This window comes from Charadrius vociferus, unplaced genomic scaffold (genome assembly GCF_000708025.1).
Source record: "Charadrius vociferus isolate BGI_N301 unplaced genomic scaffold, ASM70802v2 scaffold31, whole genome shotgun sequence".
In the NCBI taxonomy this organism is placed as follows: domain Eukaryota; kingdom Metazoa; phylum Chordata; class Aves; order Charadriiformes; family Charadriidae; genus Charadrius; species Charadrius vociferus.
This window is the reverse complement of record NW_009646966.1, coordinates 2010413-2024042: the sequence shown is the minus strand read 5'-3', so window position 1 is coordinate 2024042 and position 13630 is coordinate 2010413. Positions and strand designations below refer to the sequence as shown.

At 36.3% G+C, this 13630-nt stretch overlaps 1 protein-coding gene across 1 annotated transcript in view; it reads left to right on the top strand.

Annotated features, from left to right (window-relative positions):
• GLCCI1 (glucocorticoid induced transcript 1) overlaps window positions 1-12559 on the top strand; it is a 50209-nt gene extending 37650 nt beyond the window's left edge. The window contains exons 6-8 of the mRNA XM_009895336.1: window positions 4445-4655; window positions 10557-10677; window positions 11750-12559. Of these exons, the coding sequence (XP_009893638.1) occupies window positions 4445-4655; window positions 10557-10677; window positions 11750-12098 (681 nt within the window). The 3' untranslated portion in view covers window positions 12099-12559. The remainder of the gene's footprint in view (window positions 1-4444; window positions 4656-10556; window positions 10678-11749) is intronic.
• Window positions 12560-13630: the final 1071 nt, after the last annotated feature.

Sequence of the window (13630 nt, the reverse complement as noted above, 5' to 3'; positions counted from 1 at the left end):
TGTGAATGTGTATTCAATTGCCAGGAAGGATTTGGGGAATAACATACAACCTGCTAAAAACACTGAGAAGAAATGTTACTGTTACTTTCAGTGCAGCTTTCTACCTTCTTTTTTTTTCTTTTTTTCCCTTTTTTTCCCCTCTTTTTTTTCAAATTTAGGTGCTACATGACTAGCTTTCTGATTTCTTCCATTTCATTTTGATAAGCACGTTTGGGCTGTCCCAAGTAAAATAAATAAAATGCATTTTAATTCTGTTAACTTTTAAAATTCTAGTCTAGCATTCTTGAATTTTTTTCTGTTAGTGTTTCATCTCTTTGGTATAAACTTGTGATTTTATTTTTTTTAAACAAACTGTTTATTAGATCATATATTGAAATCAGACAAGGTGATATATAGGACAAAAATAAACTTAAGGTTAAAGCAGTTTATGGACAGTTTTATGGATGTTACTTTAATTACTTTTTAAATTTAGCTCCCAGTGAAACTTTCCTCCCAGTTTCATATTTCCTTGCTTAGACTTCAGATATACAAATCAACTGAATTTATTTTTTAGACTTGTTTTTTTGGTTTTGTAGGGTATGATGTTACATACTTTCTGTTTTCCCTCTTTCTGACTTGAAGTTTTGTAATCCTACTTCTTAAAAAAATGTATAAATTGATTTGGATATGTCTTCTGTCTTACCTTGTGCTGACTTAGTTTTTTTAAATAATATTTTAATGATTATAGAAATTGTACTTATAGACGTACAATTACTTATAAAAGTAAAAATAATTATTGTACACTTGTTATTTTTGTGTTTCACAAAGATAGTTGATGATACAGTAGTGTTGTTAGCATTTAATAATCTAATTGACCATAACGTTTAGAGGGATTACATTGTAAGTAGTCAAAACATTCCAAATGTTCCATTCTTTTCAGTTTAGTGATGTATGTGTATGTTGTTTCAAATCATTCATCTTGCTTAGTTAGCTGAGGGTGCTCTCTTTTTTGTTTCATAAAATGAAGTTAGTTGGCTTTTTTGAGTCACTTAATCGCCTCTTTCTCAGATCTATTAATAAACTTTAATTCATTTTCTGATGTATTTATTCAAAAATCCTGGATATATTTTCCTTCCTGCTTTATAACTTGTTGATTAGCTTTCCAGGAAATTGTGGTGGTGTGTCTCTGTTCCCACCATAACTTGTAAGGAATCAGCTTTTTGTGAAGTTGTGACAGGCTTTTGTTCTTAGCCTGTTGTGACTCCACAACACAAACATGGGAGTCTTTGGTACAATAAGATGATGAAGTTTTGTAGGGAGTGGGAAGTAAGAGGTTTCCTCATACAGAATACATTGCAAAAATAATGGAAAGTGCCCCGTAGCTGAGCATGGACACACTTGTAGCTCTCTTTAAATGAAAGCATTGAATGCTTTGCTCTCAAGAAGCTGCCTCCCAAACAGAAGTAAGGCTTAGGAAGAACAGATTCTTTTTAATGCTCCCATTGGTATATCATAGTAGCATCCCTGTTGTGACTAAGTAGGGTGTTCATGTTTTTTTTCCAGCAAAAATATCGATACTGGAAACAAAGTGAATTTTAACAGCGTGTTGAGAAATGTGTGCTGTTGTCAAATTGAGCATTTCCATACCTTTGCAGGGAGATGAGGGTAGTATGTAACTATGTCCAAGAACACACTGTCCCATAGGGGTTGGCAGGTGTCCTTGTCAGAATGCATTTGGCATAAGGTTAGCACATGACTGGACACTCTTCCAAAAAATAAAACCCACCCAAAAACTAAAACCCACCAGTATATAGAATACACCAATTCCTAGTCATTTTCCATGCATTGAGTGTTATGAAAACTCATAGCAGCTGTACCAAATTAGTTACCCTTTTTCTTATGTTCGAAGGTTGTGAGGACTTCAGTTTTTAGAATAGTTTAAGCATGACTCATGGAAAGTAACTTCTAAAGTTGTTTTTTTATGTTGATCAAGTTCAATGCGTAAACTTTTAAAAAAGTGGAATACTTTTAGTTGATATTTTCATGAAGTTTTTTGCATTTGTCAAAACTTGGATTCGATATTAAAGGAAAGATAAATACAGAAGCCCAGTAATCTGAAATATTTGCTGGCATTTTCTATGCCTTAAAAGTTATTTTACATGGAAAAAGTGATAAATATTTAGCATTTTCTATTTGTGTGTATATTTGCATGTCTAAAAATACAGATAACTTTTTGTACCTCAAATTTTAATTCAGTGGAGATTGAAGTATGTGATTTGTGATATACTTCCTGACTACATAAGGCTACATTGTTCCTCCAGGTGTGGAAGAACATCTGTGTTATCCCAAAGTCTTTAATTATGTGATCACTTGCTGTTTTTTTTCCCCTTTCCTGGAATCCTTGCTTTACCTGTTACGTAGAGCATAGTGTATGCACTTAATGAGCAGCTGTTCAGTGTTTTTTGGTGTTTTTGTTTTCTCTTAATTAGATATGTGTCCTAATGCTCACTATTAAACCTTGCTTTCAAGTCAGAAATCTGAATTTCTTCCTGCGTTTTTGCTTCTATATAATAGGAGAGTGTCTGAAATCTTGTTCTCTTTTTATCACACCTCTGTGAAGAAAGATGATACTATCTACACTTTATGGATGGAGAAACAAATCCGTTAGGCTTCTATAATGTGATTCTTTGGGGAACTCAGGGTACTGACTGCATGCCATTTTAGGAGTTTAAAGTGTAGCTCCCATAGTCTCCTTCTGCATCCGTGAATGTTGAAGACTTTTGCAAATCAGTCCTATATAGACTGGGCATCCAGAAAAGATACCATAAAAGAGGGAGGTTGGTTCAGATTACTTCCCGGCATCTCATAGAATTTTTGTGGCAGAGATGGAAATGAAAACGCTGTTCTGCATGGCAGTTATTTTTTTCCTTACATTAATTATGAGACTTTTCCTTCTACAGCTTCAGTCTTGTTTTCTACCTCTCTTCTGTTGGTGTAACAAATAATAATACAATGCTTCGGGTCTATCTTGTGCATTGAATGAGTCACAGCCTGTTCGGGGTGCTGGGAATAGCAACATGTAGTCTTGTTGTAACGCATATGCGATGTGAACTGAGCTGTTAGAACAGACCACACAGCTGTGTCCAAACTTTTCAGCATTTGATGTAGCAACTGTAATGTTCTCTTTATAGTGTGTTTCTTTGCTCTTAATTGAAATGTGAAATGGTATTAACTGGAAGGCTCATAAGAAGAAAATGATCTTCCTGCTTTGCTACATCTGCCTCTTTGTGGTGGTTTTCTGGATAGATTATTGCTGAAAAGGGGAGAATGCGATACTCAGCCAGAGAGTTTCATGTCCTCACTGCTAGCAAAAGAGTGGGGTTGAATTTTAGGCTCTGGAACAAGCTGTTATAGTTTTGTAATATATGGGGAAGAATAAAGCAATGAGATAAAAATGTTCACTTGAAGTGAAAAGGAAAAAGGTGTTAGTTTTTTTTTTTGTAGCTAGAATGTTTAAGCTGTTGTCTGTGGCTTGAATACAATCCTTACTGATGTGAGGATAAAAATGATACTTAAATCTTGCAGGCATTTTTCCTCTTCACTTTTAAGCAAAACTGTAATTCTGATTTGATTTCTTACATTTAAAGCAGTACTGTCTTTGTGATAAAACTTAATTTTCCACTGGGTAGAACAAGTAAGTAGAGCGTGCCAATCTACTACTGCGAACATGTCTACGCAGTATATTGCAGAATGGGATGCAAGATCACTCTGGCCAGCACCAACTAGGCCAATATGAGCAGGCAGCTCTTACTAGCTTTGGTTCAAGACAAAGCTTGTGAACCCTGTATAAGCCTGTGCATCATCTACCTAGTTGCCATTTTGTCAGAGATCACCTATAGAAGTGAAGAATGGAATGTGCGAGAGAATAACGACTTAATAGCAGAACTTGGATGGTTTAATTTATAATTGTAGTTCAGTTGGTTGTTATGGCGATAGTACGCCCTTGTATTTGGCATTTTCTACTTTCCCTTTTATCCAAATGCGATCTCTGTCACAGTACGTGTTTTTCTTTTGTAATAACAGTGACCTTTACTGAAAATTGTCTTACTAAGTATATAATGAGAGATCTATTTGTTGGGGAGGTTTGCTTTCTTAAACTATCATAAAAAATACAAAAACGTAATAGTAGCATGTGTTGAAGTGTAATCTGGTGTTAACTTCGCATTAAGAGGACATAGTTGGCTTGGAACATCTGCACATTGTCCCAGCATTCAGCATAATTAACATATGTTGTGTCCACTGTACTTTGCATTATTTTCTTGGGTCAAAGCTGTTCTTTCAAAAATGGCTTGTTTGCTGCTCTTAAGGCCTTACCTCATTACTTCAATTATGAGCGCTACAGGCTGATGTTGCTTAGGAGTTTGGTCTTTTTTCTGTAACCTGATTTGCTTGTTTCTCTTTTCAGCCTTTGGATATCCCTGATGGTCGAAGGGCCCCATTACCTGCTCACTATCGTAGTAGTAGTACACGAAGCATTGACACTCAGACTCCGTCTGTCCAGGAGCGCAGCAGCAGCTGCAGCAGTCATTCACCATGTGTCTCTCCCTTTTGCCCTCCTGAATCTCAGGATGGGAGTCCTTGCTCAACAGAAGATTTACTCTATGACCGTGATAAAGGTGAGAGTAGAATGGACCGCCTTTACCTATGGGAGGCATGTGATGTCCTGCTTCTACAACTACCTTCATTTTACTCATTACATCAGTTTTTGTTTTTGTTTGATGGTTGTGGAGGGATTGAGGATTTATCTTAAAATTGGTTTTGTTTGTTTACATACCTTTTTCCCTCTTGTTTGTGAAACTTCACAAACATCTTCCATAAATACGTCAGAGGAGCACAGCAAACAGTCTTAACTATTTATGAAGATTCTAATGTGAAGAATTCAGACTGTAACAGGTTTATGTTTAAAAAAAGGTTTCAAGAAGGTTTGTGTTAGACTATATGTTCATTGTGGGTGAGTTACTTGCTGATCAGAATGGTGATGATGAAGTTTTGGACTGCTTTTAAAAGTACTCTGCTGTTGAACTCTTACATTCCACTTGAAGCTATTTGGTGAGGAGCTCAGATGTGAGTTTGAACAGTCTGATGGAGAGTAATTACGTGTCTGTGTATGTTACATAACAACCCATAATTTCTTTATAATTTGTGTGTTTATATGTCAGTATTCTGCATTTTTTTCAAAGTCTGTAAAACGTCATTTGGTTTGTAGAGGGAGTACAATGGAGCTCCAGTAATTTTAAGAGTTATGGATAGGACATGTAGTATGAAAATACAGGCACCAGTGTAAAAAGACTGATTTTTTTTGTTTGTTTGTTTTTGTTTTGGACAACTGTTTATTAATGTAATTATTCTTGGGCTTCTGGTCAGCTAGCTGGAAACATGGACTTTAGTTTGGAGGGATGCAGGGTTTGGGCAAAACGTGCAAGGTAAGGATAGTAAGTTTCACAGAGGAAATGAAAACTTTTAAGATTTAGCATAGATTTGCTAATGAGCTCAAGACAGCAGTATTTTGAGGTTATAAGTAAGGTTATAAGAACTTTTTTCTGTGAGTATTCTCTGTTTGATAATTCTTAAAGTAATTTGGGAATAAGATTGGGGAAGGCAGTGGGAGAAATACTAGCTTTTCTTCATTTCTGAAAAGTATTTCTTTCCCATCTTGGATTAAAAAGGAGGTAGTGGAAAATAAATCCACCTGCCCAAATCCTGAACTGGGGGTGGGTGTGCACACGTGTGTAAGTTAACCACATCAAAGTCAAAGTCTTAGCTCAACATGATAGTTGGCCATGCTCCAAAAATGACAAAGATATTAGCTCCCCACCCCCCTTCTCTTTCTTGTAGTATGCATGTGAATTGTAATGTGTTGTCAAGACTAAATCACTATAGAGACATCCACTAAAGTGTTAGCACACAAGGAAACGTCTTGACAGATAAACTTGTTCATATATGTCCTGATAACAAATATTAGTTAAAAAGCAAGGAAATGAAAAGAATAATTCCTTTTGTAGTTAGTACTCAGTTATCACAGTAATTGGAATTTTCAGTGGTACTTTATTGGCATATATATGGCATTCACATATAGCGAGTGAAGACAGTTTGAGATAGTGCATCTAACCTTCTTAATGCTTTTCAAGGGTTTTTATCTCATCTTGGATTTTTTGAACAGCTAATTGGAGTAAAATTTATTGCTGAACTTCACAATGAGTAGATACTTATTTGTGGATTTTGGTTTTAAGACTGGCTTTAATGCTAGGTTTGTATCAAAAGTCTGCTTTAGTAGTAGTGTATAGGTGATGGTTAGACACAGCCAGCTTTGTAAAGTTAATATAATTGCATTTTTAAATTAGTTTAAGTAAGGTACTTATACTGTGCTTATGAAAGATAAAAGCTTGAACTGCTCATCACAGCTTCATTCTTTAAGGGCAAGATAGACATTCGAAAAACGCATAGCGGTTTTCCAAGAGAAAGTAATTTGTTCAGAGGTTGTAAAAGTATAGTCAGAAAGGCACCTTTTACTCTCAGATCATTAAGATCCCACAGGCCAGTTCTGAATAAGAATGTTATCTTCAAAATAGTTGAATTATAGATAAGGGATACAGATAGAAATTTTAAGGGAATAGCAAGTTTTGAGAGTCAGTTTATTAACATCTGTTGTTGATGTTAACTGCTTTATAAAACAAAACTCACAAAGTTTTTCGCACTACATTTTGAAGTTTTTTTGTGATGGTAGAATAACACTGTCATGAGTTTACCGTGAGGCCTGTTAAGTTTTGAAAACTGCATATACATATAACCAAATGTAGACATTTTAAACCCAAGTTATTTTTCTGTTACTTTTCTCAAGTTGAGGTTTTATTTTCCTTGCAATGGGAATAACTTGGCTTTGCCATTAAAAAATACAATTATCAGCTTTATGAATGCTCCTGACTGTGTTGCTGAATAGGAAAGGAAGGTTAGTAGCTTGACTGAGAGACATGAGCAGTGAGAGGAGCCAGGGCTCTGTACAGACACAGCACTGCTTTACATTTCTAAAGCATCTTTTATTTCTTGTGCAAAGCTGTGCCTTGGCCTGAGGCCCTCACAGCTGCTCTTTGGACTGTATCAGCTGTTTGGTTTACATTTCTGCAAGAAGCTGCTAAATCTATTGAGTTTTTCAAAAGAAAGTGAAAGCTTTCAGAAAAATTTCAGAAAAGGCCCACAATACTGGTCCGAATGGAGCAGTAATACGACATGGTATTGATTGGAGCAGAGAAGGAAAGGTAGGTGAGAAGGTGTTTTAATGACACCTGGATTTATGATTTTGTTTTCAAATATCAGCCTATTGCAAGGTAAGTTACTGCCTTTCTGCATTAAAGCTACCAATATTTTATCAGAGTATTTTATGATATTCTGGTCCATGAGACTATAATTCAGAGTGCTACATAGCATACTTAGCAGCTGTGACAGAGGTAAAGTTCAAAGGCATCCTAAGGTATAAGCAGATGAAAATTTTTATTTTTTTTTCATGCAAAAAATAGATAGTATAGCCTGGTTTTCAGGGATTTTTATGTAGGTGCTTTTGTGTAGCATTGTGTATTCCCACTGTTGCTAGCAGGCTATTAGAAGCAACATGTTCATGAAAATGAACTGAAGATACTTTTTAACTTCTGGGCATCTGATTCATAATTTGTAAAATGAAAATTGTATGTGAAATCTTTGGAAGGTCTGAAGAAACAAAAGTATTTTTGAGCCTATCAAAACAAATCCTAAAGCTCACTGGCGGAGTTTCTTGTTGCCTTTAAGTTTTGTCACTCAAAAACTTGTTTTACAGATTCTTTTTTAGTTTGCCTCTTTCGTTGCTGTAATATATGCAAGCTAAAATTTGTGGTATTAAGTCGTCTGGTTAAAAGAGTATTTTTAGTGTTCAATTACAATCTTAACCATTTTCTAAATAGCAGAATATATCCATTTTGAATATTTATGCTTAGCAATTCTGTGTAGTAAGTCTCCATATTGTCTGATATGTGCTTATTGTAACAAAACTCACTTTAAAGGTTACATCTGTTAATCTTCAATCATTGTCATCTTAATGAAATTTGATTAGTTGGTCGAAATACGCCAGCAGAGCACACCCTACTGGTGGAAGCATGGAAGATGCAGATGTGTCCTCTGACATGAAGGCTCACACATTGCAGCCTCTGAGAAAGTAAAAAAAAAAAGTGTAAATAGCTCTGTTTCCGTTTGAGAATATACACTTGCAGTGTCATTAAGGATTAATAATGTGACAGTTTAGCACTTAAGAGCTTACAGGATACACAAGTGGAGACTGGCTTAAGCTGTAAAGTCCACCTCTTACCACTTTAACTCGTGGCCTATTTTCCCAGTACCCTTCTGTTCTCACACTGCTGCTGTACGTGTAGGACCAACACCAAGCTTGTGCGTGTGAGCTTCCTAATAACCACATGTATTTTTTTAAATAGTGGTGTGGGGTGTGTTTGGTCAAAATTAAAAAGCTAACAACGTAATGAGCTTTAAAAGCGGGGAGGGTAAAGAGAGAAACAGAACAGTTAAATTATATAATACATTTTCTTGTACTTGTTTAACAGATGTCTTGTATAGAAAGTTTCAGCCAGACAGGGCTAAATAAACCGAAAACTTGATTGAAAACTGAACTGGCTAGACAAGACTCTAAATCTTCCAAGAACTGACTTAACTTTGAATTCAGTTTGATTCTTTCCTTGGATGTACTGCCACAGTTTTCCACTATTTGGTGGAATGAATAGTAGCACATTTTATGTCTCAGAGTTTTTAAATAGAAACTTGGATCTTCAATTTTAAATATTAGAAGGAGGAAACAAACTGTCTGGGTTCTGTTAATGATTTTTGTGTTTGGAATGAGCTGTGTGGGCCAACAGTGGAAAGATGCCAACAGGACCATCGTGCTCCCAGCTTGGCAAATATCTGTATTGTCTCTAAGGTTTTTCTGCCTTCATACAGTTAACACCTAAAATTCCCTAAATAGAAGGGTTTGTTCAGTCTACAGCAGGAAAGAGCTGAATAATCAATATGCTACTGAGGTTCACTTCAACTATTATTTTTTTTTCTTATATCTTTCATAGTAAATCTCCAAGGGGAAGCGTGACATTTGAGTTGATTTGTGTCTTGTAGGAGGAAGCAGAGATGTTTTAAAACCTCCAGTGATTAGCCTTTGTATTTGAGTCATGGTTATACGAATGTTTATGTAGTTACTGTTTGCAGGCTGTTAAAGACAATCTTACATGCTTCAGTGAATGTAGATCATAGTGCTTGAAGTTTTGGTTGGTTTTCCACTGTTGCTGAAAAGGCACATATGAACAACAGGAGAATAAACAACGGTATCTGAGTTAAAAATGGTAAGGTACCGCACATTGGTGGAAAGATTCAAAAGGAGCTAAAAGAAAAGCAGTTATTTCTCTCCAAATAAGGTGTGTTTGTAACTTGGGGGATCCTCTTTAACCTTGCCATTTCATTTCATTTTTTAAATTGTAACCCCAAGCAGAGAATAGGGAGCCACTAATACTAAACTGAGATAGGTGTTGCTCTTTGAAAAGGTAGAAGCCACTGCAGAGAGCTAATTTTCTGTGAGTAATTATTTTTGTACCTACTTTATTTCCTTAATGCATTGAATATCATGTTGTCAAGATGAGTGTGTTAAGTGAACCGTTTCATAGTCTTGATTTTTTTCAAACTGTTGTGCTTTTGTCATTACCAAGAGTGGAGTCTCCTCTCTACATTTTCCAAGAAGTACAAAGAAATCTGCCTATTGCCTCGTGTCATAGATCTTCGCACCTTTAGTTCTATGTGTGTCTAGTAATCATCTGTAAAATATACACACACAGCTAGAGTTATGAAGGATACTTACATCATACAGTTAGTGAGTGAATTGAGTTGTGGAAGTTTTATTATGGATACTAAAACAACTTCACAATTGCAAAGCAAATAAGGTAGGGCATTGTAATGATGAGGTATCAGTACCTATATTACAGGTGTTCTTTGTTTCTTTACAACTTCTGAACTATTCATGAGACTAATGAATATTCCAGTGAAGAATTCAATATTCCAGTGAAGAATTATGTTTTTAAAAAAGATACATGCTGTATACACACATTTTCAATAACTGTGTTTATACAGTGAGAGGGCATATTATCATTACCACTCATAATTCTTCTGCATGTATTACTCATATTACCTTGTTCATTTATGGTTTTTTGAAATACATAATAAAGAATGTATTTGTTTCCAGGATCACAGCTCTGCTTTGTTCCGATGGCAGCGTTCTGGATAAAAATATCCTCCTGTTCTGTGTTGTTATATGATAGATTACTGCTGCACTGAAGCTTTTATTCAGAAGAAATGTGCTATACAAGGGTGTTAGAATAGCCTCCAATAAAGGAAGCAAAGCAGCATAGTGGATAAATTGTGAAAAAAAGGCATCTTGTTTGGAAAGCGAATTTAATAAAAAAGCACTCTCAATCTCTAGTAATATAACTGCTTTAAATTTTCAGACAGTGGGAGTAGCTCACCGTTGCCCAAGTATGCCTCATCTCCCAAACCAAACAACAGCTACATGTTCAAACGAGAGCCCCCAGAGGGATGTGAGCGAGTGAAGGTCTTTGAGGAAATGTCGTAAGTAATGCCTTTTATATCAGCTGGTATCTGCAAAGCAGTAAACCTGTTTACTGAGCCTATTCAACTGCAGATGAATAAACTATTCCAGCTGATGAGTTTCACAGGAGCAAACTATTCTTAGAGTTTGTACAGAAGAGAAGTTGAAGTGTTCACGTTGGTTTGAAGAGGAAATGGAGTCTTTTATGCTTGAACTCTTTTTGTGCATTTGTAAAAGGCAACAAAAAGCCAAGCAGAAAGGATAAGGTACCTTTGATTTCCTAAGCATTTGTAAACCTCTTTTCATATATTTTTTTTATTAACTTAAAAGTTCATGGCCTAAAACAAAAATTCTCCTTGTCCGTAATTCTTTATCGGTTTCAAGCATAGGTTACATTTTGATATGTATAAAACATATAAAATGGAATGAAACCTATGTAAAGTGTTTGTAGACGGTGGTATACTTATGGCATAGACTTTGCTCAATATTTTTGCTGAGCAAGAAGTCAGAAATTAAACTCTTGGACAACGTGTCTTTTTCCCCTAGACCCAGCAGTATTTGAGCACATGCTGTCGAGGTTGCATGCTTACCTCCTGTGGATGAAAGAATTAAGGAGGGGACGTTTCTTGCTCTAACAGCATTCATTGCCTGCTGGATAGTGAAGGAGCAATGTTGGGTTGTGGAGGAAGCCTCCAGACAAAGCACGGAATATGGGAAAGGAGAGGTCTATTTTGTGGAGGTTCTCAAAGGGATTTAATATGACTAAATGTGTTGTTGCTGCGTTGTTTTTATTAAAGAAGAATTTGTGCCATTCTAAATTACTGCGGCGTTTTTTTCATGTACATATGTACTGCAGATTTTTCTTGCTGGAAGTTGCATGTTTATCCAGTAACTATCAAGTCATTTTTGTGACGGTACTATTTTTAATGCTGTGGATCAGTTAGCTGACTACCAATATGGAAGATGTTTGCCCCTCTTTCCAATTAATCCCATTCCTTGTCATTCACATTTTAGCAACGTGTAGAACCACAAAGTTCATGACGTATAAAACATCTTGGTTGCCTGGGTATATAATCTTTTTTCTTGTTGTAGGTCTCGTCAGCCTGTCTCAGCCCCTCTCTTTTCATGTCCTGACAAAAACAAGGTTAATTTCATCCCAACCGGATCAGCTTTCTGTCCTGTAAAACTTCTGGGTCCCCTCCTTCCCGCTTCAGACCTGACGCTGAAGAACTCTCCAAACTCTGGTCAAAGCACAGCTTTGAGCACCCTGACTGTTGAGCAGCTTTCATCTCGGGTCTCTTTCTCATCTCTGTCAGATGACACCAGCACAATGGACTCTACAGAGGTCCCGGTACAGCAACCGTCCCAACAGCAGCAGCCGCTTTTGCAAGAAATTCAGACTGAAGACCATTCCTCTCCTCAGAGCTACGTGTTAATCTAGAGCAAGGTGGAGCAGGCCTCTGCCCTGAAACAAGGATATAATAGTTCAGATACATCTGCATGAGGTGGCAACCTTTCAGAAGAACACGGAATACTTAGCAGCATTTGAAAAATTATCTCAACGCTGTTCTTGGCAGGGACAGAATTCATATTCAGCATTTTTTGTGAGAAAGCAGTAATGCCTGCAGAATCCATATATCATTTAGCGTTTTAAGTGGAGACTATGCATTTCATAGTATGTTTGACCAGATTAGTACTGTGTCCTGTGTTCTGTTTCAAATTCTACAGTATAAATAAGCTCTATATATATATAAAAAAAAAAAGTTGCCTGTCTGAATAGAAAATGTCTTGCTGTGTTGTGTCCTATGGAAAATACTGTACTTCAGGATTATGTTTACAATTGATCCAGGTGTTTATGTTTCTAACTTCTGTAATACACACAATGCAAAAAAAAAAAAAAAAAAAAATGGCCACAACAGTTGCACAGTGCCCACCCTATGGCCTAGCTTCAGGTACTTCTCTCGAAGTGTAAACTCAGGTAACTTGGAATGTATATCATATTGGGATATAAAATATTTTACAGCTACAAAGCTAAAGAGGGAACATCGCTCTTTTGCCTTTCCTTATTTTATGCATTAATATTTCCTCATTACATTCCACTTTCTTGGAATAAGTGCATTCAGATCCAGGTGAATGATGACCCTGGACATGGGTGAACATGAGGAGAACCAGCAAATCTGTGATGTATATCACTTTGTCATGTGCTTACAAGTAAAACAACTGTTGCATTTACTGTCATTTCAATATATGTAAAAATGTGGCATTTAAAGGTTTCAGGTGTTGCTCAGTTAATGACTGTTAAACTGTTGCAAATAAAGTGTTCAGTACTAGGCTGTGTACATGAGAAACATTCCACGTTGTGTGTGAGAGGATTTTGAAAGACAAGAATGTTTTTGTTCAAGGACAGAAATTCTTTCAGGTTTCACAGGGGGTGATGGGGATTTCCTCTCATGTTTTTGTTGGCAGTTAAGGATGTGAAATGCTACTGTTACCGTCTAAAAGTCAAATTAATGTTTAGTTTCTCTTTTGGAAATGTTCATTCATTTGCTGGTTGGGAATAGGTTTTCAGATTTTGTCAAGCAGTGTTAGATGAGCAGCATTTTATTTATGTAGTGAGTAATTGTGTTTGGATTAAAGTCCAAAAGTAGCAAGTGGGTGTTCTAAGAGGGGTGGGGAAAACAGTAGTTTTAAGTTCATGTTACTTAATCCAAGCTTCTCCCATAACTTTCAGTTACTTAAGTTGTGTGTGTACAAGTGTGTTTTCCCCCCTCCTTAAGTGTGAATAAAACCAAATCCTTGTAAAATAATCCTGGTTTTGCAGGCTGGACACTTTCTCAAAATGGTACGCGGCAAGAGCGGGTTAGTGGTGCTCTTCTATTGTACTGGAACAAGAGGAGCGTTGCTTTCAGAGATAATTTCCTGTCATACAAAGAGGACCCCAAAGGCAAAATAAACTTGATGTTCTTGCTCCAT